Here is a 21305-nt window from a genome sequence, read left to right as displayed (position 1 = left end):
AAGCGTCTGTTTCTGTGCTGTATAACTCTATGACTCTATGATTTCTGCAATCCATTACTCGCAGTTTTTTTCCTATCATCGGGTCACTAAGGCTATAAGCTTTCTCAAGTGTCAGATCTGAATAATTCAAATGCAATAGGGATTTAATATCCCCGTGATAATATATTTTTCCAAACCAATCAGAAATAAGAATGGTGCAGTTTTAGGATTCTCCTGGGAATCTGAAACATTGTAAAAAAATTTCTGAGCACATTAATATCGCGTTTAATTCAAAGGTTTTGGCTTCATCACTCAGGAACAGAACCTTCATACGCAAAATGTTGCAGTTGTTCACCATTGTTGAAAAAGTATATTACATCACTGTTGCTGTTATTGGCATCCCTGGTAAGTTCTTTTTTTAAAAAAAAAATTCTTAATATCATATGGGCATTATTGGCTGTGTCAGTATTTATGGCATAGGGGGAATGTTTACGAACCAGCTACGTATCTGTGGATCTGGAGGCACCTTTCAGCCAGACCAGATAAGGGTGTCAGTTTCCTCCACTAACAGACATGAGTGAACCAGACGGATTGATCCAGCAATGGACGATGGATTCACAATCATCTGAGACTGTTTATGCCAGATGTTTGTTTCGTTTGAATTCAAATGTCACCGTGTAACACCGGGGTTCAAACGCAGGTCACCAGCAAATTACCTGGGGATCTGGATTAATAGTCCAGTCATAATGCCAACAGACTATTTAAACTCTTTAGCAGAACTGTTAATGTTAATAATTCTGTGCAGTGGAATACCGTGGTATTTATATTTCTATTTTTAAAAATATTTTAAAATATTTTGCTAATTTTTTTCTAGAATTATTTATCACTTCAGAATTAGGATCACTGTGATTAGTTGACCCTGCCATAATCAGACCTGCATTATCAAGATTATGTAAAGTTGACCACCTGATGTGGGTGGTGACATAGAGTTGATGACATGCAAAGAAGCCTTTTCTTCTTTCGCAAATCTAAGCCCGTGTTTATTTTGATGATCAATCGATTAATTTACCTTCGAAGAGTATTTTGAGGAATTAGGGACATTATATGAATGGAAAGCAGTGAAAACTAATCACTAAAACAGCAGCAGTACTGAGTATGTTTTTCCAGACTTCAACTGAAGTCTTGATTCAAAAAGTAGTTTCCACAAATTTATATAAATCTGAGGCACTAAATATTGGAAAGATAAATCAAGATAAGAGGTATAAAATTTAGGTTAAGGTTGTCAGGATTGATGCCGAGAAAATAAAGTTTCGAATGCATGTTCAGAGTTCCTTGAGAGCAGTGTTGCAGGTAGATATGACAGAGAAGAAGAAATTTGGTACATGTGCCTTAAAGGTCAGTGCATTGAGTGTACGTATTGGGAGGTCATGTTGCAACTGTGCACTGCATTGGTTGTGCCAGTTTTAGAATGTTACGTGCAATTCTCGTCTCCTTGCTTTAGGAAAGATGCTGTTAAACTTGAAAGTGTGCAGAAAATATTTGCATGGAAATCGCTGGGGAGAATAAGCTGGTCTATTTTGTTTGGCGGGTTAGAGGCTAAGGACCAATGGTGAAGTTCTTGAGCTCGGGGTAAGGGACTCCAAAACTGGGGTGTATAGGTCTTTGGTGAGAGGAGGAACATTTAAAAGAGACCGAAGGCCCAACGTGTTTAATGCAAAGGGTGCTGCTTGCATGGAATGAGCTCCCACAGCAAGTGGTGTAGGCTGTATAATTGCAACATTTAAAAGGCAGTTTGCATGCGTTTATATGCAGAAAGGGTTTAGAGGGATACATGACAAATGCTGGCGTTTGGGATTCGGTTAATTTAGGATATATGCTCAGCACGAACAAGTTGGAATGAAGGGTCTGTTTCCGTGCTGCACATCTCTATTACTCCAAGTGATTGAAAGTGATTGTTAGGTGCTTAGAGTGTAGAATAAACAGTTGATTGTGTACAAAGAGAGAGTAAACGATTTGCAAGAACAAGGTCAAATACATATTTTCTTCACTGATTGAATTCTTCTTTTTGCGTTATTTTGAAAACAGACTTTATTGAACTGTTGTATACATTGGCTGTGGCATTTGGCAAACTTAAGATTCATCAATGGTTTCATTTATCTTACAACACATTTCAATCTCTCAATGGTTACCCCTGTTCTTCATGTGTTAAATCCCCAAATCCATGCTCATTTGTTGACAGGGTGTGAATGTTATTTCTTATCGTGAGTGCCACTGTTCCCATATTTTGTGGAACATTGTTTCAGAGTATATCTGTGAGGAGTCGAGAGTGCAGTGCTGGAACAACACAAGAGGTCACACAGCATCCGAGGAGCAGGAGAATCGACGTTTTGGGCATAAACTCTTCATCAGCAATGAAGATTCCGGGCCTGGGGTCTGAGAGATAATTGGGAGGGTGGTGGAGATGGGGTAAAGGTAGCTGAGAATGCAACAGGTAGAAGAACTTGGAGGAGAAGGTGGTACGTCAAGGAGCAGAGTGGAGTGAATAGATGGGAGAGGAGATGGACAGATCAAGAGGACGGTGCTGAGTTGGAGGATTGGAACCTGGATAACGTGGGGAGAGCGGAACTGAGGAAACTGGAGAACTCCACATCGATTCTGTGTGGATGCAGGGTCCCAAGGCGAAATATGAGGTGTTTTTCCACCAGGCGCCAGGTGCTAAAGGTTTAGTGATGGAGGAAGCCCAAGACCTGCATGACCTTGGTGGAGTGGGAGGGGGAGTTGAAGGGGTCAGCCACGGAATGGTGGGTTGGTTCATGCAGGTATCACATAGATGTTCTCTGAAAAGTTCAGCAAGTTGGTGCCCTGTCTCCCCAATGTAGAGGAGACCACATGAGGAGCAATGGATACAGTAGATGACATTGGTAGAAATTCAGGGAAATTTCAGTCAGAAGTGGATGGAGCTCTGGACCCTCGGATGGAGGTGAGTGGGGAGGTGTGGGTGCAGGTTTTTCACTTGCTGTAGTGGCAGAGGAAGGTGCTGGCAGTATGGTGAGGGCTGATGGGCGCCGTGAATGTGACAAGTGAATCACGGAGGGAACCATCTCTCTGGAGAGTTGTCAGGGGTGGGAAGGGAAATATATCTAGATGGCATCCATTTGTAGGTGGTGGAAATGGCAAAGGATGATGGGATGTATCTGGAGGTTGTTTGGGTGAAAGGAGAGGACCAGGAGAGATCTGACATTGTTGCGTTGGGTGGGATGAGGTTCAAGGAAGGAAGTGTGGGAAGTGGAGGAGATGTGCTGGAGGACATCATCAACCATGTGATAGGGGAAATTGTGGTCTTTGAAGAAGGAGGCCATCTGGGATTTTCTGCGGTGGAATTGGTGCTCCTGGGAACAGATGCGGTGGAGACAGAGGAATTGGGAATGAGGGATGACATTTTTACAGGAGGCAGAGTAGGACGAGGTGTAGCCCATGTAGCTGTGGGAGTCGTCGGTTTGTAGTAGATATTCATGGTCAGTTGGGTCACCAGAGATGGCGATGGAGAGGCCCAGGAAGGGGCGGGAGTTACCTGAGATGGCCCAGGTGAATTTGAGGTCGGCACAAAGATGTTAGTGAAGTTGATGAACTGTTCACCTCCTCGTGAGTTCAACCATGTATTCAACCAGTGCATTTCCTCTGCGTCCTAAACCTCCGCCCTTGAATCCCACCCCTCCCAATGAAAGAAGAACAGAATCCCCCTGGTCTGCACCTTCCATCCCATCAGCCTCTGTATACATCACATCATGCTCCGCCATTTCCACCACAACAAATAGACCCCAAGATCAGTGATATATTTACTTCCCCACCTCAAACAGTATTCCAGAGAGACCATTTCCTCCGTGAGTACCAGATCCACGTACCCCACCAGCTCTCACAACATTACCAACACCTACCCTTGCCATCGCAGGAAGCGCAAACCCTGTGCCCACACCTCCTCCCTCACCTCTGTCTAAGACCCAAAGGATCTTGGAATATCCAATAGATATTTACCTGTACCGATGTCCCCTACTGGGGTATCCATTGCATCTGATGTAGTCTCCTCTACATTCAGTAAGACAGGAAACCAACTTGCAGATCATTTCAGTGGACATCTCTGGGACACCTGCATGAACCAACCACACCATCCCGTGTCTGAACAGTTCAACTCCTCCTTCCAATCCAGCAAGGACATGCAGTTGTTGGGCCTCCTCCATCACTAATCCCTATCCACCCGATGCCTAGAGGAAGGACGTCTCATCTTCTGCCTTGGACCCTGTAACCACACGGAATGAATATGGATTTCACCAGTTTCTTCATTACCCTCCTGCCACATATCCCAGTCCCAAGCCTTCAACTTGGCGACGGCCTCTTGACCTCTCCATCGTCCTTCCCATCTATCCACTCCACTGTGTTTTCCGACCTATCACCTTCTCTGCCACATTCATCTACTTACCAGATTCTCAGTTACCTTTGCCCCAAACCCAACCACTCACATTTATCTCTCAGCACCGTGTAGCCACAAGCCTCATTCTTGATGAAGGGCTTATGCCCAAAACATCGATTCTCCTGCTCTTCAGATTCTGCCTGACTGGCTGTGCCTTTTCAGCACCACACTCTTGACTCTGATCTCCAGCATCTGCAGTCCTTTCTTTCTCCTCCGAAAGAATAACATATTCTACTAACTATTTTTAGCCTCCACAACTGTTTTGCAGTACTTTATGTGCAACACCAAACACCAACTCGCTTTGTTTATTGAACATAGCTTCATGTGCAATGGAATTGGAATAAAATTTCTTTTTACATTTTAATAGTCTTCCTGCGCACCCTATTACCATTTCGATTCAAATGCAAGATTGTTAAAGCTACACTTTCTGAACTAATGTCAGTTCTTCATCTTGCAGTGAATGCAGTGGCAATTTTGACCTTGTCCACAGGAAAATGCGGTCTCTCCAGATGCACTACTCATTACCTGGTGGCCATGGCAACAGCGGATCTGATGGTCGTCATCACTGATGTTACATTCAAGCAGCTGAACCACTATTTTTAGCAGGGATCATCCCTGCACCCGACCTCTGCATGTATTGTGGTTGACTTTCTACTTTTTATGAGTTCAGACTGTTCTGTCTGGTTCACAGTCATTTTTTCCACTGATCGGTTTGTGACCATTTGTTGCCACAAAACGAAACTGAAATATTGTACCGTGAAAACTGCAGCTGTTATTCTTTCAACAACCTGCACTCTTTTCTTTCTAAAAAATGTTCCCATTTTCATTACACAGGAACCTATGATCGTGGTTGACAATTTACGCTGGTCTTGTCAAAGAAAGGCCAGCTATTTTACTGAACTCAAGTGGATCATTTTTGATTGGTTCGATAAGATATTAACACCATTACTCCCATTCAGTTTAGTTTTGCTCTTCAATGCTTTGACAGTCAGGTACGTTTTAGTGGCAAATCGGATCCGTAAAGGATTGAGGAATCAGAACATGGAAGAGAAGCGTAGTGATCCTGAGATGGAGAGCAGAAGGAAGTCAATGATTTGACTGTTTACCATATCGAGTAGCTTCATATTGTTGTGGTCACCCTATGTAATAAATTTCTTATATTATCGAATTGCAGCAATTGATCCCAGATCTTACAACGGCAGTTTGTACTTATTTGAAAGAATTGGATTCATACTGCTGAATCTGAGTTGCTGCAGCAATACGTTTATTTATGGAGTAACGCAATCGAAGTTCAGGGAACAGTTCATTCGTGCTGTAAAATATCCATTGACTTCAGTCAGCAGAGTCTTTCCTTTTAGAATGAGTTTACTGTAATCTACAAGACAGTAGTGTAAACAGCTGTTTTGCTGAGTTCAGAAACGAGTCATAAACGTGTATCACCTGAATTGTATCAAAAATGATTGTTTGTATGAAAATACAAACATGCTTCATTTCCGTTGAATGCCATTTTATTTTCTATTTCCAGAACGTTGAGACTAGACGTTGAACCCTCACTTGAAGTAAGTGTAATTAATACTTTGTTCAGGAAATATATACCGTTGCAGCATTCACTAACATCAAGGACATAACAAAAAAAAATTGACTTGAAGAACTGAATTAGGGAGATTGCAATCCACTGAATCGGTGGCACAAAGTGTATCACTGCGCCACTCGTTAGTATTGGCTGAGAATGGCGAGCGAGTTCACTCATGTTTTGTGTGTTTCATTTCAGTTTTGTTTTGCAATAATTTTTTTTCTCATTTCATTCACCTCATTAAGGATCTGTTATTATCCCAAACGATGTTGGACAGCTCAGGTTTGAAACAAACATCTGGATTGTTAGTTCATATTTATTTCATTTATTTTCATTTGACATAGCAGCCTTTCAGTGAAGACAAGTGTGCAACTCTGTATGTTTGTTTTCAACAAGGAAAAATGATATTATAAAAGGTTACGAAATTAAAGAGAAAACACCCATGCTCTTTACATTTAAAAAAGGTTTGTAAGCTTTCAAAACACATCGCCAAATTATATTCCCAACTATCACAATGCCGTCACTGTAGAATCCTCAAACACCTGGATGAGAGTTTCATTCCGTGCCAAGTGTATAGCTGTGACTTAGCTCATTCTATCTCTACCTAGTCTTGGTAATTTTTTCTTTAGCCTTTCCCTTGATTGTGCAGACAACTAAGCTTGAATATTCTCAGCATTAATTGACTGTATCTGATTTAAATCCAAAGCCTACTTTTCGGAATTTTCATATTAATATACTTGCAGTAAGATAATATGTTTCAAACAGTTCTTAATAAACTCCTTTCTGAAGGAAAACCTGTTCCACATTTTCCCAGAATGAGATTTTTCCATCTAAACTATTTATTAAATATTAACATTCCAACAACACTTTCAACAACGCTGGACGGAAGGATCTGTTTCAATGCTGCGCATGTTTATGATTTTATGACTTTAACTCACTGCAGTCACTCACCAAAGCTTCTCTGACAGCACTTTTCAAACTCATGGTTTCAATCATCTCTATGGAGAAGGCAGCTCATGCTTGGTAACATTATCCACTGCATTCCTTCCTAGTTTTTGATTTTCAAGGCTGGATCTGCCTTCCTCATAGCCCTGTCTCTCCCACGTTTTACTCCCATTGTGGTCCAGACTGTGGTTTGTGTGGGTTTCGGATTGATTTGCGAATTGAAAGGATAATTAGACGAGGTGAGGTGGTGGGGGATTATGTGCGTTCTCTTGAGCGGACGAGGGTTTGACTGAGAGGTTCCCCCCCCCTCTCTCTCTCTCTCTCTCTCTCTCTGTCTGTTGCTCTCTTTATCTCACTCACTCACCCTCTCTCGGTTTGACTGTCCTTTTCTCTCTCCCTCCCTCTCTCTGTCCCATTCCTTCTCTTATTCATCTTCTTTGTGATGTTATTTTAATAAATATTTATGGCAAGTAGATTTATTCATCCTGTCCATGAGAAAAGGACGTGTGTTTTCTGTTGGAGTTCTGATCTGCAGTCAGTAAAGTAGATTTGTTTTTTTTGGTGTACACATTAGATAGTTTGTGAAATAGTGGGGCCTCAATGATCATTCTAAACTGAACTGTGCGAATAAAAAAAACGTTTGGTGTGATAACTGCATTAGAAGTCCAACTTATTTTTGAGCAATTTGCAGGGTGTTGCAGACTGGAGTCAAAGCAATTGAGCAATATTTGCACGCCCTGTGATGTTGAACTGGAACTATTATAAAGCTTACGTCTGCATATGCTGTAAATGTTCTCGAAAGTTTTTTTAAAATTTTCAATCTTGTTATTATATGCATATGAAGGATAAATCTAACCTTGGGCCATTTTTAAGTTTCTGACTGCAAAGACGTCTGTGACTCATTTCCCAGGGCAATAGCTCGTGAGCCACCTCCAAGCTGTGGATTGATGTGGACAGTCCCTGATGTAAATGTTACAAAAGGTAGGGGCAGCACTCATTGGAGTTTCCACTGAGTTAATCAGAAACAAAACCCAAAATGATGTTGTAGCTCCCTCCGATTTGGACGAACTTCTATGTTCTCACTTACCTCCATATTCAATGGGTATTGTGTCAGATTAGCTGCGAGAATGACAACTGTGTCTCTTTGCTTCTTCCTTCAAATGACAATTGTCCAAAGTTACAAATGAGATATTTTAAGAAAGTCATATAGTGTGTGCAATATTCAATAGAAGCGAGGACTTCAGAACGTTTGTATTCTGTTTGGACGGCATCGTTTTGACTCCAGTAAGACGAAATCTAAAACACAGTTATTCTCGTGTATTACTGTGGCTGAGGAAAGTGATGGATCAGCAATCGGTCAACATTATGCCTAGAAACGGGCTTAAGCTTCTGTCAATTTGTCATTTTCAACAGTTAAGAATGTGGTTCAGTCCCAGCATCCTTTCATCTGAACTAGAGCATTCGAGATTCAAGTTCCAGTTTCGCCTACCGCAAAGGACAGTGTGTTTGAACAGATTGATTTAGCTTATAATTTGTACACCCACAAATTGTACCTCCTAATGTTTATGGCGTTGATGTGGTCATGCCCCTTCCTTTGAGGAACAAAGCTGGTGGCTCAAGTCCCTTATGCTCCAGAGGGGTGTCGCAGTAGGTGGGTTCGATATATTGAGAAATAACTTCTCCTCCATTAAACTGACCCCTTCTTAATTGTCAACTCAGTTACCATCTTAGAGCAAATCACATAAATTGAGAACTCCACATATGAAGTCTTCTGATGCTATCAGCCTTAAAGGGCAACCATTGCGATCTGAGTTTAAACATAATAGACAATAAACATACACCCACCTCTGGGCCAATTTTAACTGAATGGTGTTGACGATTTTCGAGATGATTTGTACCTCATGTTGAATTTTTGGGTGGAGGTTTGTTCACTGACCTGGAAGGTTCGTTTTCAGACGTTTCAACACTATACTAGGTAACATCATCAGTGAGTCTCCGGTGAATAAACATGTACCTCTGAACTTTCACTGCAATCAGAATCAGACTCTTAACTGCAAACGCTCTTCCTATGAAAATGACAATTATCCAACAAAGCCATTGTCTGAATATTCAGGAAAGACAGTGCCCTAAGATTATGACTTAGTAGTGACATAATATTTATTTGAATGAAAATATATTTTCCTATATATTGACATAAAAATATATCGTTAAAGTTGCTCTATTTTACAAGGGCAGGATGTCCTAGCAATCCTGAGATTGCAGCTAATGCTTTGGAAATAAGCATTGAAATCACAATTATGTGATTTAAAATCTACCTAATCTGGTGGAATTCAAATCTAAATATTATGCATGTAATTGAAGCGGCGTCTGATTAATGCTGAGTATGATAACCTGCATACATTGGTGGAAAAAAAGAAACATCAAAGTCACGGGAATGAAATCTACAGTCCCAACCCGTCTTGCCAATAGTTTGTTTCAGACCCACTGTCACTCGTCTTCTCTGAAATAGATCAGGAGTGGTCGCACCCTACAGTTCAAAGAGTTAGCTTCACTTAGCACTGGAACAAACAAATGTTGATGTATGAAAAGATACCGAATTGGTTAGGAATATAGTCATTGGATTATAGCAGAATGATGTGGGTGAGGGAGATCTAATACAACCTATAAAATTCTCACAGTCAAATGCAGGAAGGATATTCCTGAGGACCAACAGTCCAGAACTCTGCGGAGGATTGGGGTCATCATAAAAGAGTATGAAATCGGTCACTAAAGACTGAAGCAATGAAACTTGTCTTCACCCAGAGAGTAGTGAGTCTGTGGAATTTCTGCCACTTAAGTGTTTCAGCCCAAAACATCGGATGTTTTCAAGAAAGATTTAGATATAGTTCTGAGGGTTAAAGCGATCAACTGGAAGGGTTAGCAGGTCAGAGGGGGCAAAGAGACTCCTTTCTCTGTCTTGGAAGATTGGTAATCTTTGGAATATTCTACTCCAGAGAGCAGAGCATGCCAGCCTTTGAATAATTTGAAGGATTTGGTAAAAACTTGCTCAACAAGACAGACATGGCCTATGGGGTGGACAGCTGAAATGTGGAGTTCAGTCCAGAACCAGAGCAATGATCATCTGATTAAATGGTGCTGGAGCATCAATGGGCCAAATGGCCTCTTCTTGCTCTTATTCATTATTTCAAAAACATTTGATGACTTAATCAGTAAAATATTATGCAGAATTTTGGGTTGCTATGCTTAGTGGAAAAGAGATTACCTGTCAGAATATTCAGAAATATACTTGTTGAATGAAACTGCGAGCTGCTGGTGCTAACACCCTGCTCGCTCTCAACCGTGCATGAGGTTAAGTTTTTGAATCCAGTGAGTTAAATCAGTTTCATGGAGATCTGAAGCAGATCATTATCCACGTTCCAGAAATGGACACTAACATCTAAAGCGTTTCATGTGATCTTTCTCACACTGAGGGTCCATTGGTGGAATTGGCTCTCATTCTGCATTCTTGGCACTGGTGCAGGTGGGGCCAGTTGCTATTGTGTGTCTATGTACAAAATGGAACAACAGTGTTCAAATGATGATCGTTTTGATCATTCAGCTGTAACATTTACATTGAAGAGCACTTTTTATTGACTAACTGCAGGAGACAACAAAGTTAACCTATCGAGTTGCAACAGTGCAAAAAGATGTCATTCTGCCTCTCAGGATTGCACAAACCCTCGAAAGCATCCCACCTAGTCCCATTATCCTCTCTGTTTCCCATACCTCGCATTTCCCATGGCTAACCCACCTAACCTGCACATCCATTGACACTACACGGTAATTAAGCATCGCATGAAAGGGCAGCCTATGATACCTGAGTTCATACATAACAGAAAATAAAAATATACTCCTGCACTTGAACTGGCAATGGCCAAAGCTGTTTCTACAATGATGACAATTATTCAGGGAAGACTTCTTACGAATAATCAGAAAAGACAGTGCTCAATATTTCAACTTGCTGGTCACATAGCACTTATCTGACTAAAAGTACACCTTCCTATATATATACATGAAGATATATAGTTAACTTTGCTCTGTTTTAGAAAGGGGAGATGGGCAACATAATACTGAGATTGTAGCTTATGCTTTGGAGATATGCATTGAACTCCCAATTAGGTTGCCAGTGGAATATAAGTGTACATATTATAGTCGAGATTGAAATGTAATCTCAGTAATGCTGAGCTTGACAACCCGGTTGGACTGATGGAAAAAAGAATACTTCGAAGTAACAGGAATGCAACCTAGAGTCCAAAGCCATTCTTGTCAATGTGTGTCTTTGGACTCACAGGGAATATGGTTAACTCATCTTATCTCGGAAATAAACAATCAGTTCCAGAGGTTTGATTCAGTTAGGAGTGGCTGTAACTCGGGATGAAGCAGTATGCGTTACTTGATTGGCTACGGCTCTAGTCACTGGACTTGAGAATAATATGGAGCAGGGGTGGGATATCACATAACATTCTAATAGGGTTAGACAGGGCAAATGCAACTGGGTTGTTCCTGATGACCGGGGAGACAAGATCGACGGGCGGCAGTGGGGGTGGGGGGGGGGGTGTGGGGGTTGGTTTGGGGTGCGGTGGGGTGGGTGCAGTTAATCATTTAAGACCACGGAGTAGGTTGCTTTGGACAGAAATGAAGAGACATAGAGGGTGGTGAGACGATAATGTTTCTGCCAGAAAAGTGTTTGAGGCCAAAATATTGGATGCTTTCAAAAAGGAATCAAATATAATTCTTAGGGCTAAAGGGTCAACCAGTATGAGTAGAAAGCCTGATGGGGCTGAGTAACTTCTCTCTCTATCAAAGGACAGGCAATCTTTGGAACACTCTTCCCAAGCGAGCAGTGGACATGGGCCATTGAGTAAATGCTCAACAACAGAGATGTTGTCGATGGGGTGGCCAGACCGAATAGCGGAATTCAGTCTCGAATCAGTCTTAAGAAGGGCTTATGCCCGAAACGTCGATTCTCCTGCTCCTTTGATGCTGCCTGACCTGCTGCTCTTTTCCAGTAACACATTTTTCAATTCATTTTCATGTTCACAAAAGTATTCCTCCACTTAAAAAAAACACAACTAATAAAAGTTATAATTAACACAGCCACACATTCAGAGAAGACATTGACCCTGGAAAAATATACATCTTAATATTATACCGTTAGAAAGCAGATGAGGTGAAAGCATTGGAACTTTTTATGAAGGAGACAGATATAGTTCTTATGATTAAAGGGATCAAAGAGGATGAGGACATTGGATGTAAGTTTGCAAGCTGAGTTGGAAGGTTGATTTTCAGATGTATCATTGGTGACGTGCTGGTGTTATGTACCGCTTTCTATTTATGTGTTTTGGTTCCCTTGTGTTGGTGATGCCATTTCATGTGTTTGTGATGTGTTCTCCTGTTTCTTTTCTCAAAGGGTGGTAAATGGGGTCCAAATCGACATGTTTGTTCATAGAGTTTCTGTTGGACTTCCATGCTTCTTCGTATTCTTGACAATGTGTCTGTTTGGCTTGTCGTAGAATGGATGTTTTGTCCAGTCAAAGTGATGTCCTTCCTCCTCTGTATGTAAGGATGCTAGTGATAGTGGGTCATGTCTTTTTGTGGCTAGTTGATGTTCATGCATCCTGGTGGATAGTTTTCTACCTGCTTTTCCAATGTAGTGTTTGTCCACATCTTCTCAAAACTCACTAGTATGACGAGGAAGGAGGAAGTGGGTATTGAGTTGGATGATCAGCAATATTGGATGTTGCACATTGGAACAGACTGGAGGGACTGAATCACCTACTCCAACTCCTACTTTCAAAGTTTCCATATTTAGCATTCACTGTAGTAATGGTCAGTCAGGGCTGGACAAAAGCAATCCTCCCCCAGACATGTGAAATAATATCTCTCAACAGGTTGATCCAAAAATATCAACACTGAATTTAACGATAGATTCAGTAAAATATTATATGTAATTTTGTCTTGATATACATAGTGGAAAAGAGACTATGTATTTAATACCACAGTTGTCTTTGTGACTGAGTGAGCTGTCTCGAACAATTACATGTGAGAGCATTTCGAGATGCACCTGTTGAATGGAGCGGTTCCTGCTGCCGCTCACACTCTGCTCATTCTCGGCAGTGCATGTGATTAGCTTTTCGAATCCAATGAGATGAATCAGTGTTCAAGAGGTCTGGAACATGCCTGGCATACACTCTAATATCTGAAGAGTTTCCAGTGATCTTTTTCCCACTGAGGGTCCATGTGATGTTTACTAGGGGATTGGTTCTGACTCTGCAGGTTCAACTGAGTCATTCTTGTAACTGGCACAGATTGGACCGATACTATCCCGTGTTTCCTTCCAAAATGAAGCAACAGTGATCAAATGATGAGCCTATTAACCATGCAATCAGAACATATATATTGAAGTGCTCTTTTTAATTGACTAATTACAGGAGACAAAGAAATTCGAGTATGAAATACTTACAATGAAGGAAGAAAGCCTTTGTTCCATGAAGTCTGCACAAACAGTCTGAAAAGCATGCCACCCAGTCCCATCCCCTCACCTGCTCCCATACCTCACAATTCCTCTGCCTAATCCACTGAGCACGCACATCCCTGAACATAACAGAACAACTTAGCATGGTCAATCCCCCTAATCACCACATCTCCAGGAGAAAATTGGAGAAACCCGTGTAGATATGGGGAGAACTTGAAAACTGCACGTAGTCACCCAAGGCTAGAAACAAACCCAAGTTCCTGGTGCTGTGGGGCAGCAGTGAACCAACCAGTGAACCACCATGAAACTCTATTTACTGACAACTTATTTATTGAGGTCACTGGAGTTGAATATTCAAAATAAGTCCAGATCCTTGTTGAACATTTGAATGTGACAAAGTTAAAAGCACAAAATAGTCCAACAGTCAAACAGGTCAAAATAAACTTGTTGGACTATAACCTGATGTTGTGTGATTTTTAACTTTGTCCACCTCAGTCCAACACAGGTACCTCCCAGTCATCCCAGTACTAGATTATGTTCCTTGCTTACTCGATGAAGAACACGATATTTAGATCATTTTGTGATGCCAGTGGAAAAGTTATTAACTATGGAAACATCATTCGATTCTCAGAATCTCTGCTGGTATTCTGACAGGTCATCCTTTTTAGCACGTTATTGTTATTCTGTGATGACATCATTGGCATATTTACTTTACAATGTAATTGATTCTGTCAATCTCAGTTTTGAGATGTTCCCTTTTTCAGTTGAACGGTTGCTTCACTGAAATGAAAGACTGAAGCTGTTAGCTGCCAGAATGGTTGAGTCAAGTGGAGAGCAGATACTTACTCAATGTATAAAGCCATCACGTACTAAAGGCTCGAAACAGCTGAGACCTCTGTGGCATGAATGTTTGGCATTTTTCAATGTTGGGACATTGCTTCCGAACTCATGACTTCCTGAATCGTGAAGGACAGGAGTGGCAGATAAATGGGCATACCACACCCTGCAGGTTCCGCTGGAAGGCACGCATTGTTCAGACATGGAAGTAAAGACATGATGCAAAGGTGCTGGGTCAAAGTGTTGACAACCCTTCCCTACCCTCACTGTGGGTGCTACACACTCCAGGAACATCTAGGGTTCAGGAAAGCAGATTGTTCTCTCTTTTGACAGGGAAATTACAAATTTTCAATAAATATTGGTCCAGTTAGCAATAACCTCATCAGGCATGGATAACCAAAAAATTGTAGAGGACCTGAAATGAATGAAATACCTGCCTTGCATAGACAGATTGTTTGGAATATTTTTTAGAGTAGACATCTATTATATTTTTGCTGTTAGTAATCTTCATCCTGATGTAACACTCTCCTTCATCTCTCTCCCTGATATGTTTTATTAATAATGAATATTGTTTCTTTGTCAGCTTCCTGCTCAGTGCTGATTTCTATTTATATTCAGAGTTGCACTGTCTGAACTACTGGTTCTGTAGATAATTCTAAAACCTTCCATTAAGCAAAGAACCCAAGGATCTCTGCCACTAGTGCGTTAATGAAACATATGTGATCTCTGCGCTTGATCCGCTCACTGCTGATACATTTTAGGGAACATTCAGAGACTGTCGGGAACTACGGGCAGCTGAATAAGGAATATAGGTTAGACTCCCAGTGAAGTCTAACCTATAAGTGTAACTAAATTAAACGATTTTATTAAGCTCGAGTCAAATTTTGTGCAATGAATCTTCAAATATCCATCATTATATCGATAGCAATAACAACACACAAATCAAACTATCGAAGAAAATCTACAAATGTCAATAAAGGGTTTATTTGAAGAAATTAACATATATACTAATATATTTTCCGAATCAAATCAGAAATAACATTTTGTTTCAGTTTTTAACATAATTAATTCTGTAAACCAACCCTTACAGTTTCCAAAAGACCTTGGCCAGGATGACAACGTGTACCAGGGAATCTTTACAGGTTAAGGGTTCAACTTCGATTCCAGTTTATTATGAGAAACAATTGATTCAATAAAAACTGATGATAGCAAAAACCTCATGCCCAATCCTGATTGGATGGAATTGATTGAGAAATATTCAGTTTGACTGGCTCAACATTTTTCGATTCAGAAAATGCTGCCTGAGTGAAGTCTAAATTAAATATCCTAACGTTTATCAGGAAAATCTATGGACCATCAATGGAGCAAACGCCACTTTCCGTGTTGACCAGAAAGCAATTTCACGATTCTGTAAGGCCCATCGAGAGATATTTTCCTTCAGTGTAAAAGTGGAGGAGGATTTCAGGAGGCTCTCTTCCTTTATTGACTTGAGTAAAACCTTTTCATGCCGAGGCTGGTGCCTGTCTGGAACGAGTTACCAGATGAGGTGATGGAGGCTGACTTATTACAACATGGAAAAAGCATATTAAAGAGTATATGAATAGGGAGCGTTTCGAGGGATATCGGCCAACTGCTGCGAAAGAGGGCCTAACTCAGTTTGGAATGTCTGGATAAGGTTGACTGAAGGATCCTTCTCTGTGCTGTATAACTATAATTTCTGCAATCTAGTGCTCGCCGGGATTGTCCTATTATCGGGTCAGTAACGCTATAAGCATTCTCTTTGGTGTTTTCCTATGAGGTTTAACAGCTGAATAAATCAAATGCAGCAAGGACTTAATATCACAGCACTAATCTATTTTCCCAATCAAATCAGAAATAACAATAATGCAACGTTAATATTCTCTTGGGAATTCGAAAGACTCTGTAAACGTTTTTGAACACATTAATAATGTGTTTTGGCTTCTTCACCCAGGGACAGAACCTGCATTCGGAAAATGCAGCATTTGTTTACCATTGTTGATAAAGTATTTATATCTCTATTGCTATTATTGCTGTCCCTGGTAAGTTTTTTTAAAACTTATTCAAAGGAAGTGGGCATCGCTGGATAGGCCAGTACTTATGGCAAAGAGGGAAAGTTTAAGAGTCAGCTACATTACTCTGGGTCTGCAGTCAAATTCAGACTGATCAGGTAAGAGTGGCAGTTTCCTTCCCTCAAAGGACTTCGTGAACCAGATGATTTTCTTTTTGCATCAATCAACAATGGACCGTGGTCATCATTAAACTCTACATTCCAGATTTTTGTTTTCATTGAATTCAAATCCCAGCATCTGGCATGTGTTTGAAAGGTGTGTCTCCAGTACATTACTGGAGTCTTTGAATAAATAATCCAAGGAAAATGCCACTAGGCAATCACCTGCTTTTAGCGGTATTTGTAAAATTGCATAATATCGTGCAGTGGAATACCATGCAACCACGTTTATATTTTTCTCGAAACATTTGCCTTTGTACAATAGGGTTCACTGTGGATCAGTTGGCACTACCAGAATCAAACATGCATTGCCAAGGTTGTTGTAAGTTTTGACGTGCCATACTGTAGTTGTTTGAATTGAGTTGAGGAAATGCAAGGACGCCTTTTCTTGTTTAACAAATCTAATCCCCTGTTTATCTTTGTTTAACAATTTAGGTTTTTCATTCAAATAATACTTTAGAGAAAGAAGCAGTGGTATGACCTAATCAGAAGAAGTTACACGAAAGCAGTGAAAACCATTCATTAACTTATCACCAGTACAAAGTGTGTATATTCAGTCTTCACCATAATTCATGATTCAAAATGTAATATACTTTGGCTACATCACTTTTGGAATACTACTTGTAATTCTGGTCTCATTGCTGTTGGAAAGATGTTGTCAAACTTGGAACAATGCAAAAAAGAATTACAAGTGTGTAGTCGGCGTTGGACAGATTAAGTTATATTCGAGAGTGTGGTGCTGGAAAAGCAGAGCAGGTCTGACAACATCCGAGGAGCAAGAGAGTCGACCTTTTGGGCAAAAACCCTTCATCATGTTCATGAAGGGCTTTTGCCTGAAATGATGACTCTCCTGCTCCTCGGATTCTGCCTGACCTGCTCAGCTTTTCCAGCACCACACTCACGACTCGAAACTGCAGCATCTGCAGTACTCACTTTCGCCTTCTTGGAGTTATATCTGAATCTGAATAGGCGGGGTTATTTTCCCTGGGCTGTCATAGTCTGAGGGCCATGGATATGTTGAATATTCAAGGCATTTTACCCAGGTGACAGAAATCCAAAGCGAGAGAGCATTAGTTTATGGTAAGAGAGGAAAGATTTTAAATAGACCTAAGTGTAAACTTTTTCATGCAGAGTGTGATGCATATATGGCAAGGGTTACCAGAGGAATTGATGGAGGTTGGCACAATTAAAACATTTAAAAGACATTTGGATGCGTGCATTTTTAGGAAGGTTTAATGTGATATGGGACAAATTCTGGCATGTCGGGCCAGAGTAATTTAGGATATCTGTTCAGCATGGGGAAGTTGGCTGGAAAGGTCTGTTTACGTGCTGTGCATCTTTGTGACCCTAAGTGACCGAAAGTGATTATTAGGTGCGTGGAGTGTAAAATAAACAACTGGTTGTATACAAAGAGCGAGCAAACCATTCTCAAGAAAAAAGGTCAAAGATAAACTTCTCCTCTATTAAAATTATTCTTTTTGTCTTATTTTCAAGGTAGACTTTGTTGAACTATAGAATCAGTTGACTGCTCCATTTCGTTGTTTGATATTCATCAATTGTTTCATTTATCTTGCAACACATTTCAATTACTTAATGGCTATCCCCTGACCTTCATGTATTCAATCCCCAACTCGAAGTCCACTTATTGATAGGGTGTGGATATAGTCTCTTAATGTGAATGTCAATGTCCCCATATTCTTGTGAAACATTGTAAAAGAATATATGTGTCCTTGAAGGCAGGATTATGCAATGCAACTGTGTCAAATCCATGATTCTGGGTGACATATTCTATGGCTGTTTGTCTTGTGACCAAATAAAATATGTCCTTACAACATTTAAGTACATCACTCCTTGGCTAGGAGAATTGCTTGGTTAATTGCTGGGAACACAGAAGGCAAGTGGATAGTTTGCGAGAATCCATGATTTTTTTGCTTCCATTAACGGATGATTTGGAGGTGCCGGTGTTGGACTGGGGTCCACAAAGTTGAAAATCGCACACAACACCAGGTTAGAGTCCCAATGGTTTATTTGGAAGCACCAGATTTCGAAGTGCTACTCCTTCATCAAGTGGTTGTGAAGGACCTGATGAAGGAGGCTGATAGAGGAGCAGCACTCAGAAAGCTAGTGCCTCCAAATTAACAGAATGATGCGTTATAAGCCAAGTGAACACGTTCAATCTAATTCTGTATGCAATAGTAACATATTCAGCTGACTATTTTACACCCCTGCAACCATTTTGCAGTAGTTCATGGACAACACCACACACCCACTCGCTTTGTTCATTGGATACAGTTTAATGTGGGATGGAATTGGGATTAAAATTGTTTTTACATGTTAATATTATTTCTGATAACCCTATCACCATTGCTACTCAAATGTAACACAGTTCAACCTAGAATTTCTGAACTAATTTCAGTTCTCTCTCTTACAGTTAATGAACTGGCAATTATGATCCTGTCCCAAGGAAAATGCGATCTCTCCAAATGCACCACTCATTACCTGGTGGCTATGGCCACAGCGGATCTGATGGCCATTGTCACTGATGCTATATTATATCAACTGGTTGATTACTTTTTCCAGGGATCGTTCCTGCACCTCACAGGTGCATGTATTGTGATTGACTTCCTGCATTTTGTGAGTTCAGACTGTTCTGTCTCGTTCACTGTCACTTTCTCTGCTGATCGATTTGTGACCATTTGTTGCCAGAAACTGAAACTGAAATCTTGTACCGTGAAAACAGCAGCTGTTATTCTTTCAACAACCTGCACTCTTTCCATTCCAAAAAAAAGTTCCCATTTTTATTACACGGGAACCTATGATTGCGGTTTACAATCTACATTGGTCTTGTGAAATTAAGGCCAGCTACTATACAGAACCAGGATGGTTGGTTTATGACTGGTTTGATAAAGTGTTAACACTGTTACTCCCATTCAGTTTAGTTTTGCTCTTCAATGCTATGACAGTGAGATACATGTTGTTGGCAAATCGGATCCGTAAAGCATTGAGGAATCAGAACACAGAAGAGAAGCACAGTGATTCTGAGATGGAGAGCAGAAGGAAGTCAATGATTTTACTGTTCGCCATAACGAATAGTTTCATACTGCTGTGGTCACCCTATGTAATTAATTTCGAATTATTATCGAATTGCAGCAATTGATCCCAAATCTTACAATCACAGTTTGCTTGTATTTGAAAGAATTGGATATATGCTGCTGAGTCGAAGTTGCTGCACAAATACGTTTATTTATGGAGTAACTCAGTCAAAGTTCATGGAACAGTTCATTCACTCTGTAAACTATCCACTGACTGCAAGTAGCACAATCATTCATGTTAGAATGAATCTGTGGCAATGCCCAAGACAGTAACATATACAACTGTTTTCCTGAACGCAGCATTGAGTAGTAAACATTCAATCACTGATTTGTTTGCTCGTAGAAATTACGAACACCAGTGTAGGCTTACTTTCCATTGACGTTGTTTTATTTCAGATTGCCATAATCATGCAACAAGGTTGTTAATCTTCAACTGAAGTAAGTTCAATGATTAATTTGTTCAAAAATGCAATACCATTGCAGCGTTCACAGACAAAAGAAAGTCCCCAAGAAAATGACAGGATGAAATGAATTCCGGTGATTGCATTTCATTAAATAGGTAGCACCATATTTAATGATGGATCATCCATCAGTTTTGGTGTTGTATTGCAAACGAGTCCATTCACGTTTTGTACGCCTCATTATTGCTTTGCAATAACCTTTCCTCTCATTTCATTACCTTCAGAAATGATCTGTTACGATCGCAAATGATGTTGCTTTTGGACTATTCTAAGTCGAAACAGAAATCTGAATTGCTAGTTCATTCTTATTTCATTTCTCAATTAACGTGGTAGGCTTTCTTTCAAAGACATATTTGGCTTGAGAATTGAAAAAAGAGGCATGATAAAAGAAAACAAAAACAATGGGAGAACATCTGTACTCTTTGCATATAAAACAACTTGAAATTTTTCGAACCACATGGCAAAAATTTACTCCCACCTATCGCAATGTCACCAATTTCCTGCCTTCATATTCCTGAGTAAGAGTTTAATTATGTGTAACAGCTATAGCTGTGACTTAACTGTATCTTTCACTTCCTGGTATCGGTAGTTTGTTAGCCTTTCCCTTGATTATTCACACATGTGAGCTTGAATACTCTTGGCATTACATGACCTAATCTGATTAATAATCACAAACATCTGGCCTGGAATTTTCATATGTTTCCATGTGCAATAGCATAGCATGTTTCAAACAGTTCTGAATTAATTTCTTTTTGGAGGGGTATCTGTTGCATTTTTCCACATTGATATTTTATCATGTTAACTATTAATTGAAGACTAACATTCCAAGAACACTTTCGGTTCAATAAAGTTCCTATTCCAAGTTGTGAAACTATTTGTTTTCAGCTGTGTTTCAGCTCCATTTCAATTAATTAGGTGAATGCACCTCGAGCTCATTTCAATTGAATTACAGCGTATTCTCTGGGCTCCTCTTCCTGGGCTGGAAGGTCAGTTTTGTGAGCATTGAAGAAACAAACGGCCGAGTACAGAACCTCCTCACTTTCATCTGATTTCATCTGTGACAGAAAACCATGTGTTAGGTATGGATCTGATGGGAGGGGTAGGAGTGTATTAGCTGTACGAGGATTGCAACACAACACATAAGAACAACACAAGGGTCATGACTATTGAGGGAGTCATGAAGGGAATTGT

The 21305-nt window shown here is 40.3% G+C and overlaps 1 protein-coding gene across 1 annotated transcript in view; it reads left to right on the top strand.

The window, feature by feature from the left end:
• Window positions 1-317: 317 nt before the first annotated feature.
• LOC140458972 (serum amyloid P-component-like) overlaps window positions 318-21305 on the top strand; it is a 33486-nt gene continuing 12498 nt past the window's right edge. The window contains exons 1-4 of the mRNA XM_072553710.1: window positions 318-384; window positions 5619-5758; window positions 12160-12253; window positions 18993-19195. Coding sequence (XP_072409811.1) covers window positions 318-384; window positions 5619-5758; window positions 12160-12253; window positions 18993-19195 — 504 coding nt within the window. The remainder of the gene's footprint in view (window positions 385-5618; window positions 5759-12159; window positions 12254-18992; window positions 19196-21305) is intronic.

Source organism: Chiloscyllium punctatum, chromosome 34 (genome assembly GCF_047496795.1).
Source record: "Chiloscyllium punctatum isolate Juve2018m chromosome 34, sChiPun1.3, whole genome shotgun sequence".
Lineage (NCBI taxonomy): Eukaryota > Metazoa > Chordata > Chondrichthyes > Orectolobiformes > Hemiscylliidae > Chiloscyllium > Chiloscyllium punctatum.
This window is presented reverse-complemented; position numbering and strand designations above follow the sequence as displayed.